General features: G+C 37.2%; 4 protein-coding genes across 4 annotated transcripts in view; all 4 read left to right on the plus strand.

The window, feature by feature from the left end:
• Positions 1–5,494, plus strand: part of LOC139191648 (NADP-dependent alkenal double bond reductase P2-like) — a 30,796-nt gene extending 25,302 nt beyond the window's left edge. The window contains exons 2-4 of the mRNA XM_070812625.1: positions 199–219; positions 3,204–3,265; positions 5,119–5,494. Of these exons, the coding sequence (XP_070668726.1) occupies positions 199–219; positions 3,204–3,265; positions 5,119–5,494 (459 nt within the window). The remainder of the gene's footprint in view (positions 1–198; positions 220–3,203; positions 3,266–5,118) is intronic.
• A 2,329-nt stretch (positions 5,495–7,823) lies between these two features.
• Positions 7,824–9,333, plus strand: LOC103431365 (2-alkenal reductase (NADP(+)-dependent)-like). Its single transcript, XM_008369516.4, has 3 exons — positions 7,824–8,158; positions 8,275–8,452; positions 8,534–9,333. Exons 1-3 carry the CDS (start codon positions 7,922–7,924, stop codon positions 9,160–9,162), a joined length of 1,044 nt encoding a protein of 347 aa, XP_008367738.3. The 5' UTR covers positions 7,824–7,921; the 3' UTR covers positions 9,163–9,333.
• A 5,011-nt stretch (positions 9,334–14,344) lies between these two features.
• Positions 14,345–18,283, plus strand: LOC103431366 (2-alkenal reductase (NADP(+)-dependent)-like). The gene is made up of 5 exons (XM_029094922.2): positions 14,345–14,826; positions 15,803–15,980; positions 16,670–16,836; positions 17,253–17,335; positions 17,633–18,283. The coding sequence occupies exons 1-5, from the start codon at positions 14,584–14,586 to the stop codon at positions 18,009–18,011; spliced, it is 1,050 nt and encodes a 349-aa protein (XP_028950755.2). The 5' UTR covers positions 14,345–14,583; the 3' UTR covers positions 18,012–18,283.
• A 1,609-nt stretch (positions 18,284–19,892) lies between these two features.
• LOC139191673 (NADP-dependent alkenal double bond reductase P2-like) lies at positions 19,893–20,301 on the plus strand. The gene is made up of 2 exons (XM_070812663.1): positions 19,893–20,154; positions 20,216–20,301. Exons 1-2 carry the CDS (start codon positions 19,893–19,895, stop codon positions 20,299–20,301), a joined length of 348 nt encoding a protein of 115 aa, XP_070668764.1.
• Positions 20,302–21,522: the final 1,221 nt, after the last annotated feature.

Below are 21,522 nucleotides of genomic sequence, written 5' to 3' on the forward strand. Positions count from 1 at the left end.
GCGGCAAAGAAGGGAAAAGGGAAGAGCTTTTCTAGTTTCTTTTCTTTTCTAGGGCTGCAATGTAGCCTGATCATGAATACTTAATTGCCTTGTGGCATTGTTATTATCAAGTTTTTCATCTTTATTGAGTATCTTTTGCTATTCATAATGCGCTTGATTTTTATTTAGATGCTTGATCACCATGTAGGTTTAAATTAGGTTGATTTGATGCAAGTTAGAGTAGATGTCATACTTAACTTAGGTTTAGCTTCTTGCAATTGATACCATAAACACCTATTTGTAGATGTCATGCAATTAGGGTTTATGTGATTTTCCAACGATTTTCATAGAGATTAATGGGTTCTTACTTGTTTAAATTCATCTAGATGCCATAGAGGGTTAACATGTAAGGATACTTTTGATGCAACCAGATGCCATGGCCGTTGAATAATTTAGGAAAAATCAATCATCAATATTGGGGAACTACTTGAGCATAACATATTAAGAGAATTAAGTAGAATTGGTTACGGTGAATTCGGATGCCCTAGGTCTCATTTTCTTATGTTTCAATTTATAATTTACACACATTTTATTTTCAAGCTTTATTTTATTTTAGTTTAATTTCAAAATTTCATATCTCTTCCATTAAAACTTCTCCACTTTAATTTGTTTCAATTTAGTTAGTAAGATTTTTAGAATCAATTCATCTCTGTGGGATGATATATGTGCTTATATGTTATACTATCATTTAATTTGTATACTCACGAGCACAAAAATTCGAGACTTAATAAGGCTAATTTCAGTTATCTAATTTTCGCAACACAAATCAAAAGTCATTTGCCAAATCCTTTTTGTTTTCTTAATTCTATGATTGTTACTTTTATGGAACCGTCTTTAGTTTGTTCTTGCCGAAGTAGTGCAAGCTTTTTGGACTTCTAGTGATGATTTTACAATTTATTGTCCAAATAAATTTGAATATAAGGTGTCACTTCCCAGTCTCGACTCCAACGTAGCACGATATTATCCACTTAGGGCCCCGACCATGCCCTCATGGTTTTGTTTCTGGGAACTCACTCGAAAACTTCCCAATGGGTCACCCATCTTGGGAATGCTCTTGCCCGAACTCGTTTAACTTCGGAGTTCTGATGGAACCCAAAGCCAGTGAGTTCCCAAAAGGCCTCATGCTATAGGAGGTGAGCATATACATATAAGGCATATCACCCCCTATCCGTTGGTCGATGTGGGATGTTACAATTCACCCCCCTTAGGGGCCCGACGTTCTCATCGGCATACTCGCACCACACGGCATAGTTGCTCTAATATCATTCTGTCACATCCCAGTCTCGACTCTGCCGTAGCACGATATTGTCCGTTTTGGGCCCCAACCATGCCCTCACGGTTTTGTTTATGAGAACTCACGCGAGAACTTCCTAGTGAGTCACCCATCTTGGGAATGCTCTCACCCGAACTCGCTTAACTTCGGAGTTCCGATGGAACCCAAAGCCAATGAGTTCCCAAAAGACCTCGTGTTATAGGAGGTGAGCATGTACATATAAAGCACATCACCCCTTCTTTGTTGGTCGATGTGAAATGTTACAATTATTTTGTCACATCCCAGACCGACTCCGCCGCAGTACGATATTGTCCACTTTCACCCCTATCCGTTGGTCGATGTGAAATGTTACAATTATTCTGTCACATCCCAGACCGGCTACGCCGTAACACGATATTGTCCGTTTTAGGCCCCGGTCACGTCCTCACGGTTTTGTTTCTGGGAACTCAGACAAGAACTTCCCAGTGGGTCACCCATCTTAGGATTGCTCTCGTCCGAACTCGCTTAACTTCGGAGATCCGATGAAATCGGAAGTTAGTGAGTTCCCAAAAAGCCTCGTGCTATATGGAGGTGGGCATGTACATGTAAGGCACATCACCCCCTCTCTATTGGTCGATGTAGGGATGTTACAATCCACCCCCTAGAGGCCCAACGTCCTCGTCGACACACTCGCACCGAACGGCAGAGTGGATCTGATACCATTCTATCACATCCCAGACCGGCTTCGCCGTAGCATGATATTGTCTGTTTTGGGCCCTGGCCACACCCTCACGGTTTTGTTTCTGGGAATTCAGACGAGAACTTCCCAGTGAGTCACCCATCCGAGGATTGCTCTCGCCGAACTAGCTTAACTTCAGAGTTCCGATGGAATTCAAAGCCAATGAGTTCCCAAAAGGCCTCGTGCTAAATGGAGTTGGGCATATACATATAAGGCACATCACCCCCTCTCCGTTAGTCGATGTAGGGATGTTACATAAGGCATATTAAAGAAGCAAATATTAGTAGAGCTGTCTTATAATAGGGCAGGTTTCACAAATTGAATGGGCTGTCTTATAAAAGAGTCATGGTTTTATAAGAAGTGTCTTGCAATAGCCTGAATCGATCCCATTTCCCAAAATTTTCTCCGCATCATGTGTTTTGTTTTATTTTTTTTATCAATTCCTTCTTTCTTCTTTTTTTCATTTTAATATAAAAAAATTATGTGAAAAAAAAAATTGAGGTTCCACCTTAACACCAATTGGCAACATAGGAAATAGTTCAATTACTTATAAACACATGTAGTGGCGATTCTGGACAAATTGTTTTTTTTAGGGGGGGTTGATGTGTAAAAACAAACATTTCTTTGACAATTTAAAGATTAAATCATAGTCCATCATTCATAATTCATGAAATAAATAATAATACTAAGTACAATTATTCATTACAAGCAACAATTTAACGACGCGAATTCGTATTTGAAAATGTTGTATTATAGCTTCATTATCAATGCAAGAAAATTGGAATTTTGATGGTCTGGAATTGGGGTTGGGATTTGGTAAAAATTTGGATTTTAAGGATTTGGGTTTTATACATGTCTAGACTAGAAGCTAAAGATTTTTTTTTTTTTTTGAAGTGGTCAGGTCTTATCATTAAAAAAATACATATATATTTGTTAAAAAAAAATACATTTATATAATGACTTGGTTTCGCTACGTGCAAAGCTGTGGATCAGCAGCAAAAGAGACTTTGTATCAGCAACAAAAAAGCAGCACACAATATTTAGGTTACTAATTACATATATAGTTACTATATATGCAGTTCAAATCGTTAACTGCGTATATAGTTACTAATTACATTCAGTACTGGTGCATGTTATTATTCTCCCATATTTAGGTTGATATTGAAAAACAAGTTCGGATTTGGCGAGGCTTTCAACTATAAGGAAGAGCCTAACTTGGATGCTGCTTTGAAAGGGTTGGTTGTTTTTACATAAACAAGGACACTTCTTTCCGGCTCTCGAAAGGGGTGGATTACCGTAGTTTGCCACCAGTTGTCCCCCTTTAAAAATAAAAAATAAAAAACATAAACAAGGACACATAAATAATTGCAGACCGTTTATTTACTAAATTCTGCATTCATCATGCACATTAAACTAAGAACAGAAATTAATCATTGACTAATTAATCATATGTTAATGTTGATGGTTGGCAGGTGTTTGGGTTAAAACTTAAACTTTAGCCACAAAAAGGGAGTTGGCCCAAAAAGAGGAGAGAAGCCCGAAGTCCAGCCCAAGCCCAGAAGGCAGAAAAGGGCTTTCTCGACTAGGTGCAGGTAATTTGCACCACTTGCTCACCTACCCAAAGACCAAGTGGTATAGACCAGCCAGCTAATCAGCCCAAAAGTACTTTACAGTGGCAGTACAAGTAAATACCAATGAGTCACTATCCTTCAAACCGCATTCGGGCAAGATTAGGAGGCCAAGCCAAAATGTTTATAAAAGAAGAAAGAGAAATCAGAGTTAAGGACACTCAAACAAACAAACAAATACAAGCACAAAATCTGCTCAAAAGCCAGATTTGCTTTCAAACGAAGCTGTAGTCAGCCCAAGCCTTCATCCCTTTCGGGATAAACCCTCACTCAAGCCTTTGTAATAACTCTGCTACCCTGTTCAACTCTTGCTGTAGTATTGATTTCTTTCTGTAAACTCATCTCCCTACCCCTCTTTTAAAGCTCACAATTCCCTTGATAAACCACAAAGATAGGAAGTTGCAAGACGATCAGCCTTGACCGACAAGGTTAAACCTTGCCCGACCCTCTCTATTTCTGTCTTTTCATTTATTAACCTAGCAATATGTTGTATACTTCAAGTTGTATTCAAGTTATTTCTAGTAAGATGGCTATTAAAAGACTCTCTCAGTGCTTGAATCCGATTTGAATATGTCTTCACAGTTCAAACCAGATCTAAGTTCGAAGCCCTCGGGCATGTAAGATTTGATCATTTAAAAGTCCTTGGCCTCAAGGCATAAAAAAAGAACCTTATGTGGACTTAACTCATCCACGACAAGCTTTGATAACAAGAAGTCCGAAGTTACGTGGGGCGCAAGTAATCGACCTATTCCTTAGTTTTATTTCTATTATATTATGATTACCATAGAACGTTTGAGTATGGAATGAATTATGATAGGAAGCCTCAAGGCCTATACCTAAGGCCCTACAAAGGCACCTATTTGGATTCATTCTATTCCTCGGGCTATTACGTTTGAGTATAGAAGGAATTCTGATGGGAAGCCTCAAGGCCTATATCTAAGGCCCTACAAAGGAACCTATTTGGATTCATTCTGCTCTTCGGGCTCAGGTAATCAGAAGTATAATGGTTAGAAGACTCATACAATCAATGAAGAGGACATTATATGTTCGAGTACTGAGTTAGTTATTGACTGAAAGCCTCAAGGCCTACACTTAAGGCCCCATAAAATCACCTGTCATAACTAACATGGTCTCTCGGATATATATATACAACTAAAACTCAACATCCGTTTTACATCTACCATGCTGAAGATGGCAGTGGCACGCCTGAGTACTTAAAAGTTAATCTTGATTGTGAGCCTCAACGCCTACACCTAAGGCCCCACGAAGGCACCTTTCAAAGTTAACTTTGTCCTTCTCCTTCAGCTTTGCCCGACAAGCTTTGCCCAACAAGCTTTGCCCGATAAGCCCATCAGTGAAGCAGAAGCCCGACAGAAAGCATCAACCGGCGCCAACCTCTCGGGGAGCTGTGTGCTCGTCGGCCAGGGAACATCCCCGACGGAAATTCCTGCCACGAACAGCAAGTATTTCCCAGAAGGCATCGACATTTTCTGGGAGAAGGTTGGGGATAAAATGTTTGATGTAGTGCTCATGAACAAAAGACTTCATGGCCGCATTGCCGTGTGCGGGATGATCTCACAATACAACTTCGAGGAGCATGAAGGAGTCCAAAATTTAATGCATCTGATTTACAAGCGCATTCGTATAGAAGGGTTTTTTGTGCTTGACTTCTGCCACCTGTATCCCAAGTTCTTGGATCTTGTGGTGCCCTACATCCAAGAAAACAAGATCACTTATGTGGAAGACATAACTCAAGGCCTTGAGAATGGTCCTCGAAGTTCTTGGATCTCGTTGGCCTTTTCTCTGGCTGCAATACTGGGAAATGAGTTCTTCTAGTTGCTCGCGATTAATCCCTAATTAATCTAATTTTTCCATGATTAATTGTTAGTAAATTTGGTTCAATTTCAGTCAGCTGTTTATTGTATTTGGTTGCTTTTGATTAATGAGTGTTAATGTTTAGGAAATAAGAATTGTCATTGTGTTTGTTTGTAATCATAAGTGTTTATATGGTTTGGAGAGGAGTTGACATTCTTTTTGGATTGAGTGTGACAAGTGCCTTGATGTTTATCGTTTGATTAGGCAAATTGATGTACCATTCTCTCTTCCATGCATATTTGGTTTCCTCAATTTTATCGCAAAGGAAATCATATGGCGGATTGCTTGCAAACTATGGTGTAGATCATTGGTGGGATTCTTTCCGCCGTGCATGTGCAGTTGCATTTTTTTTCAATCATAATTGCAACTTCAAACATCTTTTGTTATCTTAATGTGGTTATATGACTAGAACACTGCATGCATAAACAACAGTACATAAAATAATGAAAGAAACCCTAACCTGATGTGTTTCCTGCAGCAGCCATGAAAATAATTGTTCCGAGAATACCAAACCTTCTATGAATTCCTAACCTTAACACAATGCTCTATGGGAAGCTCTTGTCGTGTGGTTTTAGGGTTCATAGGGACCGGTATTTATGTAGACCAAAGATTATAAAGTTCCATCCATAAAGGAAACATTAAATCTACTTTCTTGACCTCCAAATAATGTATCATAATCATAATCATATAAGGATTACATCAATCATATTTCCTATATAAGACCCCAAATATAGGATTGATATCTTTGGGTAACTAAATCACAATATATATTATTCTATAATGATACATTCCTATTACATGCAGTAGACCATATTAAGGTTGATTTATGCCTAACAAATCCAACATCTTTTACTTTCCATAGTGTTGAGAGCGAATCTCACATTGGGGAAAGAAAGGTTAGCTGACCACTAAGGGACGGGAGGAACCCTCCTAAATATGACAAACCTCAATGGAAGACTTAAGTTAGGCCCCTTTAAAGCTTCGAGTTGTCCTTGAGATATGCCCTGCTTGATGAAATGCCTCAATGAACATTAGGTATGGCAGGGCAGGGCATTTTGTGCTACTCCTTTGTTGCTGACACAAAGTCTCTTTTGCTGCTGATCCGCAGCTTTGCACGCAGTGAAACCAAGTCATTATATATATATAATGAGACCTGACCGCTTAAAAAAAAAAAACTTCAGTCTAGACATATATATATATATAACCCCAGATCTTTAAAATCCAAATTTTAACCAAATCCCAACCCCAATTCCAGACCGTATAAAATTCCACTTTTCTTGCATTGGTAATGAAGTTATAATACAACATTTTCAAATACGAAATCGTGCTGTAAAATTGTTGCTTATAATGAATAATCGTAGTTTGTAATATTATTTGTTTCATGAATTATGAATGATGGACTATAATTTAATTTTTAAGTTGTCAAAGAAATGTTTGTTTTTACAAGTCACCCCCCAAACAATTTTTCCCGAATCACCACTACATTGCTTATAAATAATTGGACTATACCTTAAGTTACCAGTTGATTTTGTGGTGAAACCTTACTTTTATTCACATAATTTTTTTATATAAAAAAGGGAAAAAGAAGATAGAAGGAATTGATGAAAAAAAACAATACATACATACCCTCGATGCGGAGAAAAATTTGGAAAATGGGGTCCGTAACGTCCGTTCACGCTATTTGTAAGGCATTTCTTATAAAAACATGACTCTCTTACAAAACAACCCATTCAATTTGTGAAAGCTGCCCTTTTATAAGGCAGCTCTACTAATATCTTCTTCTTTAATATGCCTTATACTCAAATTTTTATGGACAATAAATTGTAAAATAGTATAGAAAAGTGATCATCACCGGAAGTCCAAAAAGCTTGCGCTACTTCGGCAAGAACAAAAACTAAAGACAGTTCCATAAAAGTAACAATCATAGAACGAAGAAGACAAAAAGGATTTGGCAAATGACTTGATTTGACATTAATTGTTGACATTCTGACCAAAAGATAACTTGTTTAAGTTTGATTACGATGCAACAAACAAGACATGGTGATTAAGTGAAATTGTCATGGTTTAATTTGGACATCACACCTGTAAAAGCTAGCTAGCTTGATTGTACTAATTTATTACGCAACCAAAATTCACCATATTCCAACACAACAAAACACCCCAGTTACCTCTTCCCTCTCGTAAGCAATTACGTGACTGAAAAGAAAAGGTCATATTGTTTGAGAAACGTGACTAAAAGAAGCTGCAGATTGTGCTATAAATATAGCTTAAATACAATATCTGCTAATAACCAGCAGATCAGGAAACAAACTACAATTTTGTTCATACTGCAGCTTAAGACTTGAAGAGGGAAAGACAAATTAGGCCCTAATAAGTTGCTATATAGCAATGGCACAAGTGATGAGCAACAAGCAGGTGCTTCTGAGGGACTTCGTTAATGGCCGGTCTCCTACGGAATCAGACATGTATGTCACAACTAATAGCATAAGTTTGAAGGTTCCTCCACAAGATTCAAACACGGTTTTGGTGAAGAACCTCTACTTGTCCTGCGATCCCATGATGCGATTTCTTATCATGAAATCAGATCAGAGAATGAGTAAATACATTTATCCTTCTCCTGGCTCTGTAAGTCATGTTTTTACTATCACTTTTTAACTGTCTACACATTCTTAATTTTTTAAAACTTGATGGAAATTTTGATGCAAGTAAAATCAATGAAAATTCCCTTATTTTGAATACAGCCAATTTGTGGATATGGCGTGGCTAAAGTTTTGGATTCAAGTCATCCAGAATTTAAAGAAGGTGACTTGGTATGGGGGCTAACCAAATGGGAAGAGTACAGCCTCCTCCCAAACCCTGAAAGCCTCATCAAAATCCACCACACTGACGTACCCCTTTCCTACTACACTGGAATTCTCGGTAAGTATAGCACTTTCTCATGCAGGCGCGCATATAATGACTATTTTGGTGCGCTAAAACACTTGCTGGATGCTCATGCAGGTATGGCCGGTAAGACTGCGTATGCGGGTTTCTTTGAAGTATGTCGACCTAAGAAAGGAGAGTACGTTTTTGTGTCCGCAGCATCTGGTGCAGTAGGTCAGCTCGTCGGACAATTTGCAAAATTGGCAGGTTGTTATGTCGTTGGAAGTGCTGGGAGTAAAGAAAAGGTTGATCTGCTGAAGAACAAGATAGGGTTCGATGAGGCTTTCAATTACAAGGAGGAGCATGATTTAGACGCAGCTTTGAAAAGGTACTTTCCTCAAGGAATCGACGTCTACTTTGAGCATGTTGGCGGGAAACTGCTTGATGCCGTGCTACTCAACATGAGAGAACACGGTCGCATGGCCGTGTGCGGAATGATTTCGCAGTACAATCTTCCCGAGCCTCAGGGGATTAAAAACGTGCTGCAGATTGGTTTCAAGCGGCTGCATATACACGGATTTACTCATCGCGATTACGATCACATTGTCCCCGAATACTATGAGTTTGTGCTGCCATACATCCGACAAGGGAAATTGGTGTATGTGGAAGACATAGTTGAAGGCCTCGAGAATGGTCCGGCAGCCTTGGTTGGACTCTTCAATGGTCGCAACGTTGGAAAACAAGTGGTTGCACTTTCTGACCACTGATTTACATTCACCTCCTCCCACTCTATCCATCTATCTATGGTTACTCGTTCACTCAGTTTGTGGCCTTCATTTGAGTTGTTCCTTGTGCATTGTAAAAAAATAAAAATAAGTGCTTTCTATCTTTTGGAAATAAATTTGAGTTATAACTTAGGAACCTCCTAAGTGATAGAATTTGTAGTTTCATACGCCACGTTTTGGGTTTGATTTCTGGCTCAAGTGAAAATAACACGATAGTGGGTTAGGGGAGAGGTTAAAATACCTTTGTGAGTTTTCTCCGTCCCCTGAAAAATAGACTGTCGTGGTAAAATTACTAACTAATCTCATTTTAAAAATAAAAAAAAAACGATAACATTTCTAGGCCTAAATGTAACCTTGTAGTTTTGTTTAGGTTTTAGGCCCATTTCACAAAAACAATCTTTTAATTAAAGGAAAACTAATGAAAAGGGTTTCAATATTTTGAATTTTAACCAAAAACCAGGTAATAGTTTTATTTAATGGTTAGGACAAAACCTAATGTCAAACCAGCCCATTAAGATTGGCCCAAACAAAATAATTTATCGAACTACCGGTTTTACCCCCTAACATCAGTCTTGCTCTAACGTTAGGTTTGACGAATGTCGTTGCTAAGCTCTGCGCGACTGCGCCCATTGAGGTTGTTTCCATACTATGCCCATTCAAAAGAAGTATGTAATGGATATACATCTGATCCTCCATTTCAAATTTCTCCAAGTACTCCCGTACAAATTGATCCAATTGCTATCTATTTTCACACTCGACAACCTAATTCTCGTCCACCCCCTCTCTCCCTCTCTCTCCGCTCACCTTCTTCCCTCTCTAAAATCCCCAATTCCAAGTTCGATTCCGATCGAAGCCTCATCAATCAACAAAAAGGTACTCAAAATTCTCAAACCGTTGCTAAATTAGGATTGATATTATGTAATTCTTCTTCCTCTCTGTTTTTTTTTTCGATTTTTCAAGAATTATTCTGTAAAAACATTTTCCATTTTAGTTGATATTATGCAATCCAACTAAATTAGGATGCTAAATATGTTCCATCTTCGAGTAAAAACCTGTTCCATCTTTGTGTTCATGGATACTAAATCTGTTTTTGTATTAGTGGAGTGTTTCACGAATAAAAATGGGGAAGCTGAGTTATATCAAGTATCACAACCCAACGGCGGTGGTGATTGTGGCAAGCATGGTGATCAAGACAAGGGTAGATACGGTTGGATTTTCCCCTCAGGTTGTGTCTTGTTAAGTCATTGGTTCAAGGGGAAGTTATAAATGTTGTTGCCTGTATGGGAAAGCGATTTGGGAACAGGCACCTCCACCAAGTGGTTATCTATGGGACGTACTTTTGACCCTCATCACAAGTTAACAGGTAAATTCAAGGCCCCCGATTCACTGGAACCATGTGGAGCTCTCATTTCTGCCTATGACAACCGTTATTACCTTGCACAGCCAAGGGTCCATGGGGAGCTGTCGAGCCCCTTTCAGTGTTATCATCTCGGTTCTGACACTTGGAAAGATCTGCCAAGAATTCCCCCCGATCTTCGTCATAATCTACATGACACTATAGCTGGTTATGTAGTCTGCAGCGGTCATATTTTGGTTTCGATTAGCAACAGATTATTTGCCTATCATGTGCATGAGAAAAAGTGGCATTGTGTATCTAAACCCAACAGGTTTTTTGGTATTTCCGGTGGGGCAGTGGTTTTAGGCGACTATATCTATGATGTAGATTCAATGTCTGGTCTGGTTTGCGAAATTACATTTGACTGCACTGACTATAATCTGAGCACACATGTGTTTTTGGAAGGTTTGACATCTTTTTGTGAATGAAAATCATGGATTTGTGCATGAAAATTTTTGTGGTGTTATTGTTGTATATGTAGGTGCCTTGTAATTGTGTTTTTGTTTCATGCATGTTCAGTTTAAGAAATAGTGATAGTACTCGTGCTCAGTTCTAGGTTCAGTTTAAGAAATAGTAATAATATAATGTTCAGTTTAAGAATAGTATATCCGAGAACCCTCTCAATGATGCATGCGCACATTTTATCTTTTAACTATCTTGGAAAATTGCAAGGGTGAAGTGCTTTCCTTGTAGCTCAATTCATCTCAACTTTGGTTTTTGTTCCTTGTCAATTATTCTTAGTATTATGTTTTCGTTTTGTAAATTTTCTTTTCATATTGCCACTGTTTCGATGGTCTCTTCTTTGCAGCCCTTTACAGCTTGAGTATGGAGTGCTTCCGTATCACAAGTTGAATTGTTCGTTGCTTCCTAATCTCTGTTTTCATTTTCAATTCCATTCGAATTCACCATTTTTTCGAATCACCATATTAAGAGTCTTTGATTCACTAGTACTATCACTGTTTCGTAAACTAAACACTGACTATTTATTAAACGGAACACTAGTACTATCACTGTTTCGTAAACCAAACACTGACTATTTCTTAACTGTTTCGTAAACTAAACACTGACTATTTATCAAACGAACACTATTTATCAAACGAACAATAGTACTATCACTGTTTCGTAAACTAAACATTGACTAATTCTTAAACAGAACACTAGTACTATCACTGTTTCGTAAATTAAACATTGACTATTTATCAAACGAACACTAGTACTATCACTGTTTCGTAAATTAAACACTGACTATTTATTAAACGGAACACTAGTACTATCACTGTTTCGTAAACAAAACACTGATTATTTCTCAAACGGAATACTAGTACTATCATTGTTTCGTAAACTAAACACTGACTATATCTTAAACGGAACACTAGTACTATCATTGTTTCGTAAACTAAACATTGACTATTAATCAAATAAACAATAGTACTATCACTGTTTCGTAAACTAAAAACTGACTATTTCTTAAACGGAACAATAGTACTATCACTATTTCGTAAACTAAACACTGACTATTTATCAAACGAACAACAGTACTATCACTGTTTCGTAAACTAAACACTGACTATTTCTAAAACCGAACACTAGTAAACTAAACACTGACTATTTCTAAAACTGAACACTAATACTATCCCTGTTTCGTAAATTAAACACTGACTATTTCTTAAACAGAACACTAGTATTATCACTGTTTCGTAAACTAAACATTGATTATTTATCAAATGAGCACTAGTACTATCACTGTTTTGTAAACTAAACACTAACTATTTATCAAACGGAACACTAGTACTATCACTGTTTCGTAAACTAAACATTGACTATTTATTAAACGGAACACTAGTACTATCACTCTAACACTGACTATTTATTAAACAGAACACTAGTACTATCACTGTTTCGTAAAACTAAACACTGATTATTCTCAAACGGAACACTATACACACACACACACACACGAGAGTTCAATTTTATAATGAGATAGATCCATGGCAATTGCATGAGACTTCCAAACATAATTCAGACCAAACATAATCATAAACTAGTTTCCAAACATAATTCAGACCAAACATAATCAAAAAAAAAAAGCATAATCATAAACGTTGATGTGAGTCTCGCACTTTAAGTTTCACTAATCCAAGAAATCTTCCCTTAACCTTCATTATTTTGTAGTGATTTGTGTAGAAGTTTGGATTATACAAGTGAAGGTGCAATGTGATACACTCGGTGAAATTATGGCATTTTCCAATCTAAAGTTCATTATTGTGTAGTGATTTGTGGAATTTAAATTTTTTTGAATTTATTTGATAAGAGGCGAGGCGAGGAATTGGAGATACTTAATTATGTTGGGGGTTAATTGGTATCGACTGGCAAAAGTTTTTTTTTTTTTTTTTTGACGAATCCTCTAGAAAATTGCATATTTGTAAATAAATGAAAGTTTAATTCTAACAAAAGTGGGCTGACGGAAGGCAGGGGCATGGATGCAAAATGAATTTCTTATTTTGCATGTGAGGCTTCCTTGTTTTGGTTGTTCTTTCTAGTTTTTGTCATTTTTCATTAAAGTTTAAGTCATTTTTATTAAATAAAGTTAGTAAATGATTTTTGGTTAATAAAAAGTTTGAAAAAACCTTTTTCATTAAAGCTCGGGTCAAAGGTGAATAAATATTTGGAATAAACAACATGGCAATTTTTATTCTTAAAGAATGTTAAACACGACCTGTAAATAAAAAAAAAGTTAATTGCAGATATATGGCAGTTATGGTCTAGTGAATGGTTATTTTGTTCTAGCTATTCTCAAGTAACAAAAGTGGGTTGCCAGCTTTGGAGCAAATGTTAAAATAAATTATCAAATTGGGAATAAAAATTGTCATGATATGGGTTTTCAATTGGTGGAATGATTGCAACCGTTTCAGGAAAAAAAATAGTTGAAAATGAATTAGTTTTGTTTTATTTGACTTTTGGGCTCGATGACAATTTCGTAAATAATATGAAGTTACATTAACAGATTTTGGTTAACATCTGTCAGGGACAAAGCTGGAAGAAAAATTTGATGTTGCATGCTGGGCTTTGCTTCAGCCCGTGGGACTTTTGTTTTTTTTTTTGCCTGTTGTATGTTATTTGTGTCATTTTCATTAAATGTCAAGCCCTTTTCATTACATATCAAGCTCTTTTCATTAAATAAAAGTTGTTAATGGTTTTTTATTAAGAAAAAGTTGCCCCAAGCCCTTTTCATTAAAACTCCCTTTAATTAACGTTGAATGGTAACTTCGCGGAAGGTCACATATTATGCATGAGTTGAAAGATTTTTATTTTTCAAAAAAAAAAAAGAAATGAAGATTATTATTTTAGGAGAATAAAAAAAAAAGTAGTCCATACGGATGTACACATAGTTATGATGATGATTTTATGTAATAGGAAGTATAAATTTACATTTACAAAGTATAATTTGAATTTGAAAATTGTGGTTGTGATATATCCGATATATGGAAAAATAAAAAAGAATTGTGGTTCTGATATATCCGATATATGGAAAAAGAAAAAGGAAATTGTAATTGTGAAACTTGTGATGTTGAACGAGCAACAAAGTTGGAATGGAACAGTCTCACATAGATTTTTAAGTGTGATCGGTACATGGAGTGATACATCATATGTCATTATATAAATAGCGAGATATGTATGCTAAAAAGTTAATAATTTAAAAAATAAAATTTTCACCACTCTTATTAAAACACGTGATGTATCACTTCTATTCCGTCACAACTAAAATTTTTTCAACAGTCTTGACTCTCCTCGCGGACATGCGGCCTTAATTTGTTCTAATCTCACACGTGTCAAGAATATGCACTCAAAGCGGCTCCGAGCTTACGCCATTGCCGGCCTTAATATTCTTAGCTTTCCACCTCTTCCAATGCCCATTCCCATTCCCATCGATTTAAAACCACCACCACCAGCATTGCTCAAATCGCCCTCCGCCTACACACACACACACACACAGAGGACCGATCTCAATGGCGGCAAGTACAGAGGGAGTGATCAGCAACAAACAGGTGATACTGAAAGACTATGTGACCGGCTTCCCCAAAGAATCTGACATGCAACTCACCACCGCCACCACCAAGCTCAAGCTTCCAGAAGGTTCCAAAGGGGTTCTGGTGAAGAACCTCTACTTGTCCTGCGACCCTTATATGAGAAGCCGCATGACCAAGCGTGAACCTGGCGCCAGTTATGTTGATTCCTTCGATGCCGGTTCGGTCAGTCACTGTATATATTATCTTACATCTCTCTCTAATTATTTTATTATTTTTAGTGTAATTTCTTCGTTTTAACTAAATTTTGTTTAGTCTACAAGCTCTTTTAACTATCTGCCTGCCTTTTTAATAATTTGTTTCAAATCAAAGTTGAGTGCTTTTATATCTCTAGGTTAGGATAGTTGGTAACGCGGTGTGCCCTTCCACTTTTATTCAATTTCAAAATTAGGTGCTCCGTAATTTAGGGCTGTTAAATTGGGATCAGAGGGATTTTAATGGATTTATAAGTTCATGAATTTTGATGAAGTTTAATTGATTATTAAAGATTTTAAGTAAAATTTTGAGTGAATTCTCTCAAATGCTCAAGGAGATCTATGAAATTTGTGCATGTTTAAAATACACTTAGAAATCTCTCTAATTCTCTCCAATTCTGCAACTTTTTAAAATCATTTAAAATCAATTTCTAATGAAATACATCCGGAATGTTATAACATCCTTTATAATTTGATTGAATACACCTAGATTTCAGAGAATCACCTAAAATCACGATTGAATACCATAATTCGAATACCGTATTGTAAAATATATAAATAAAATTGAATCCTTGAGGCATTTCTCATGTAATACTAGTAGTGTAGTACAAACGGAACTGATGAAGAACCCAATTATTAATCTTGTTTTGTAGATAGCCTTTTTGTTCGGATGGTGTAATCCAAATTTATCTTGTTTGTGGTTTTGGGGCTGTTTTAATGATTTATATAGTTTGAGACAACTTGTAATTCGCGGTTTTTGATGATACAATGCTATACTTATATCAGTTATATCTTATCAATACTGAGACATAGCTTCCTTATTAATTGGCATTCTGTCCAACGAAAAAGCTTCGTTTATGCTATGTACAGATCATAAAAAGGATAGCATCTATTCGATGTTGTAGTTTTATTTGATGTGTTTGATTATTGAAATGCTGGTGTGGCAGCCTATAGTCGGATATGGAGTCGCCAAAGTTTTGGAATCCGGGGATCCCAAGTTTAAGAAAGGCGACTTGATTTGGGGAATGACCGGGTGGGAGGAATACAGCGTCATCACTTCAACAGAGTCTTTGTTTAAGATTCAGCACATTGATGTGCCTCTCTCTTACTATACTGGAATTCTTGGTATGTTGCTATATATTGGTTATTGCTATTTTCCTTGCCTTTGGATTTATTTTTTAAAATTTTGTTATGCCACAAGCAGCTATCTCAAAGTCTTGTATCTTTTATGATGGTACTTGAATATAGCGAGCTAAGGAACCTGAACTTCACAAGGGCCTAACCCATTGGATGAAATTCGTGAATCATTTTTGTATGTCATGGATTGTATTGAATTCTTGTTGCATGTTTGAGTACCCTAGTTTCATTGGACTATTCTCATGCTAAATTCAGGAGGGAATAGATTGTGTCGTAATAATCTTTTTATTAAAAGTAGCATTTCCTCATGGAAGGATTCTGTATGGTTGTATATATCCCTAGTTGTGATCTGCCTCCACTCCAGTGACATCTATTATACTACTTGAAGTGAACTGATTTGTTAATTCTCAAATCTCTTTGTAAACTAGATCTTTACAACAGATGTCCCATATTCTTTTCATAATTAGTAATTTGATTTGGAAGTACAGAAATTATTTAGCATAACGTAATTCTAGTTCAATTGGTCATAAGGATCTGTAGCATTGTTCTCATGTTGAATGCAATTGTTGAAGCGATCCATCCTAATTAATTCATCCAAATATTCAGTTATATGGCTTTGTAATGCATGATATATTTACTGGATGCTCAATGCTCATCAATGTATCCATTTTATGTAGGTATGCCTGGAATGACTGCTTATGCTGGGTTTTATGAGATCTGCAATCCCAAGAAGGGAGAGACGGTCTTCGTTTCAGCAGCATCTGGAGCAGTAGGTCAGCTTGTTGGCCAATTTGCAAAGTTGTTGGGTTGCTATGTTGTTGGAAGTGCTGGAAGCAAAGAAAAGGTGAGTTATGGTCGATTCCAACTCTATCTTAGTTGGCATTTCTGTGATTGCAACTCCATTGGATGATTATCCTTGTTTTAGAAACACGAGTTAGTGATGTGTGCCAAATTTGTGACTGGAAACGTTTTGACTAATAGAAAACAGGAAAATAAGAGAGAACATGTTGGAAAGTAAAGATATTGGTGACCCTTTATCTTCATAATCAAGTTAGTAAATTCAGCTTTAACCTGCTGTCTCATCTTGTTGGCAAAATGTTCATATCATATGAAATCGTAAGCATATGCAACTTAGAAAATCGCACAGAATGTGCATCTATGAGCTTTCCTGTTCTTATTCTACAATTTACGTATTACAAATGACTATTTTATATCCATTCTTGGCATATTTTAATAATATTGTATCATTTCTGAGTTTAGGTTGATCTGCTGAAGAACAAGTTTGGGTTTGACAACGCTTTCAATTATAAAGAAGAACCTGATTTGGATGCAGCTTTGAAAAGGTCAGTTGATCAGAATCAAACTATTATTTTATAGCTTTGACTATCAAACTATTATTTTAAAGCTTTAACTTATGTCTTAATTACAAGGGGAAAGTCCAATAAAAGGCATTAGCAATCTCTAACATCATCATGATTTAGTGATTTAGCCGCCAATCCTAAAACAAAGAGAGTAAGTTGAAATGTGCAACAGTGTGAGCATGTGGCTGTTGACGAAAAACTCATGTCTTTGTCCTCTTTGTAGATATGTTCCATGGTTTTCAGTGTTTGCTTAGTCTAAATGTGTGATTTTCTCACCAGGTACTTTCCTGAAGGCATTGACATATACTTTGAAAACGTTGGGGGGAAAATGCTTGATGCAGTGCTACCAAACATGAGGGTCCATGGCCGGATTGCAGTTTGTGGGTTGATATCGCAGTACAACATTGACGAGCCTGAAGGTTGTCGCAATTTAATGTATCTGATCATTAAACAGGTTCGCATGCAAGGTTTCCTGGTTTTTAGTTACTACCATCTCTACGAGAAGTTTCTTGAAATGGTTCTGCCGGCGATAAAAGAAGGGAAGCTAACGTATGTGGAAGACGTAGTGGAAGGACTTGAGAGCGCTCCAGCCGCTCTGATAGGGCTCTATGCCGGCCGCAATGTAGGAAAGCAGGTGGTTGTGGTTTCCCGTGAATGATTTCATCAGGCTCTCCATGCCTCCGAAGTATCACCCTTTAGCTATATGGTGTAATCGTCTAGTGTGAGATGCAAATGCTTTGACATTTACAAGTTCATATTCTACAGGTTTGGGGCAAGCATATTATCCCGACGAGAACTGTGCTTGATCTCTTACCTTAAGCTATAAATAAATGTCTTTCGACTTCCTTAATGATATCAAGCACTAAGTTTAGTAGATCTTTCAATTATGTAAGAGCTTTAATTTATTTATTGAATAAATGATATTATCTACATTAAGGGGAAGGGGTAGCTTCACAATGGGCTAGTAATAATGTGGTTTAAATTTTCTTTTGGCAAGAATCGAACCTAAGACCTCTCACTTATAAGTGAAGAATAATACTACTAGATCTTACTAATACTAAATGGTATGTCAAAGGAACGTTGACTTTTCCGTTTTCTTTTTGGCTAACGGACCCTCCTTGTCAAAATATTGAATGAGCAAACAAGTTGGAAAGTATAAGTCTCGGCTTTCGGATTTGGATCCTTTCGCGTGCTCAGGAGGCTGAGCCTCCTAAGCAAAGCACACGAGCCGTTGGATCAAAATTCAACGATTATAATTATTATAACTTTTAGAAGAGCTTTTTGTTTGTAGTCATTGAATTAAAATCCAACGGTTCGTGTGCTTTGCTTAAGAGGCTCAGCCTACCAAGCTCAAGAGAGGATCCAACGGCCAGTATCATGACTTGGGTGACTATCAGATGTGTATCCTTAGAGGGAGGGTGAAAAATAATTTTGCATTCGTGTAAGTTGGAAAAGACTCAATAGCCTTATATGGAAAAAAGTTCTATGACCAATTTGCAAAAACTTCCAACATACGTTCATGAAAAAAAATGCACAATTTGCATCTCTAAATAATATACAAAGTACGACGCAAATGTTATTTCTAAACTTTCTAAGCAATTTTGTTATTTTAATTAGGACCCTTATTTTATATTACTGTTTTCAATGATTATTTTGAACAACAATATACAAACCATGATGTCTATCTTAAAGGATTCTTGAACGTACTTAGGTTAAATTGCTTACAACCTTTATATTTGGGATTGTGCATTATAGTTAAATTTCTTATTTTATCATCATTACTTGCAGATTAACTATGAAAATCTAAAGCATCAAGTGCAAGCAAATGGGTGGCAAGCATGGCTTTGATTTCACACGTAGACGCTATGTTTACATATGTACATGTTGTCTATATGTTGCTTGCTTCATATATTAGGAGTTCATCCCTAGTTAGCCTATAACTTTGACTAAAAACTTATGAATCTGAAAATTTTGATTTAAGGAATTGGGTAGATATTTGACATTTTGCATGAGAGAGAGAGGAAGAAAGATTTATTATGTTCTCCATTTTGTGTTTTTCCAGTCTTGAATTCTAGGAAAGTGAGATTAGGGATTGAGGCCCAGCAAATTAAGCTTTAGAAGAAGTATAAGGCCAAGGTCCCCTACTCCTGTCATCAAAAGCTTCACATTACAGCACCCTTTATGCATTGATGTTCACGTCGTAAAAAAAATGACACCATAATAATCAGCAAACAAAAAAAACGCGGAGAGGCTAGTAAAAATAATAAGGCAAGTGGATGTTTTTAGAAATTGCAAAAAATTATATTCGAAGGCAGTTTCAAATTTCACATCTTTTTGTCTATGTCAGCTTAATTTTGTTTTTTCCATGTAAATTTTGACATTTCGGTTGGAGTAAATGATAAGTAATTTATTATCGTTACATATCTATGAGAGATTTTTTATTTTCCACCGCTTGCAATTCCCATTCCCATCACTTTGCAATCATCAGCAGTAGCATTGCTTATATCGTCTTACGCCTATAGAGAGAGAATCAATCTCAATGGCGGCGAGTACAAAGGAAGTGATCAGCAACAAACAGGTGGTACTGACTCTACCGAGAGACCATGTGACTGGCTTCCCCAAAGAATCCGACATGCAACTCACCACCACCACCACCAAGCTCAAGCTTCCAGAAGGTTCCAAAGGGGTTTCAATGAAAAACCTACACTTGTACTGCGACCCTTGTATGAGAGGCCGCATGACCAAGCATGAACCGGGCACTAGTTATGTTGATTCCTTCAACGCCGATTCGGTCAATCACTGTATATATTATCTTATATGATTTTAGCGTAATTTCTTCTTTTTGACTTTCTGCCTCTACAGCCTCTAACTGCCTTACTAAGAGCAGCTCCACCGTATTCAATAGCCCGGTGGACGAGTTGTTGCTCCAACCTAATTGCCTCAGCTAGCAGCTCCAACCCATGCAGGTGATGGGGCTCGGGGGAGGCCCGATGGACAGGCCAGGCGGGAATAAACCGCCATAGAGCATTAGGCCTAAGTGATACAAGGTTGACGTCAGGGTGACGTTAGCCACGATTTAAAACATGGGTCACTGGAACCCTCGAAGGAGAACACCAGAATATTTGGCAGGGATTCATCCCGATTTTGATCTCAACTTAAAACTCCATTAAAAATTGTAATTTAAGCTTTAAAATGATGCTAAAATGAAAATGAACAAGATTCTACCACTATGAGTAACAACCGTGGTCGAGATTAGCTGGGATTGGTCACAGAGCTCGCCGGATTCTGGAAAAACGAAACAGAAAGTATGCACAGCGAAAAGAACAAAATTTAACCATTAAGGGCACGTTTGTTTAGCTTCTTTAAATACTGGATTGGACTGCCTTAGATAGGAGTCCCAGTCACCAAGGCTTGCCTTCTCCTTCGTACATGAGCTGCAGCCCCTTTTCCAGTCATCAAATCAGAAGGAGCTCTCGCCGATCTCTGTCCCGCGAACCCAACCCCCTTTTTGCTTTAGCGATGAACTCGTCCAGTTAAGCTTCTAATAAGCTTACTCCAGCATGAACAACACTTCAATTCAAAGATTAAAGCTTATAAATCCCAATTACACAAAATATCAAATTCTGTGGTAAACCCAGAAGTCAATTACCTCGCAGTGCTCTTCTCCAGAAATTTGTAGGAAAAAACAAAATCAAATTTGGAGTTGTAAAACATAAATTATAGTAGAAATTTGATTTGTGATTTCGAATTTGCAGTGCTCTCTCGGCTTTAAAGAACAAGAAAAAGACTTGCTGGTCTTTCGATCCAAATCAGATGCAAAATCCGCAACTTCCTCTGTTATAACCCTTACCCAAAAACAACTTAGTTTACATTGGGCCAAGCTCATTCCCTTGTGAATTAACGCAAGGCCCAAAATTTTCTTTAATTTTCTTAAGCCAAGGGTGACCCACCCGTGAACCCATCTCCTCCCTCATTCTTTTCTGCACCCATTTCCGTACTATATCTTTCTTTCCTCTCCGGTGCCGAGAAGGAAACCAGCCTCTCCCTTGCTCTCACCTTAATCCCTTCACAGATCAAACCACAAATCTTTGAGTTTTAGAACCCTTGAGACTGTAAGAACCCAACTAGGCCCTTGCATGCATCATTAGAACATCTGTGTGTGTTCTGCC

Source organism: Malus domestica, chromosome 15, assembly GCF_042453785.1.
Source record: "Malus domestica chromosome 15, GDT2T_hap1".
Lineage (NCBI taxonomy): Eukaryota > Viridiplantae > Streptophyta > Magnoliopsida > Rosales > Rosaceae > Malus > Malus domestica.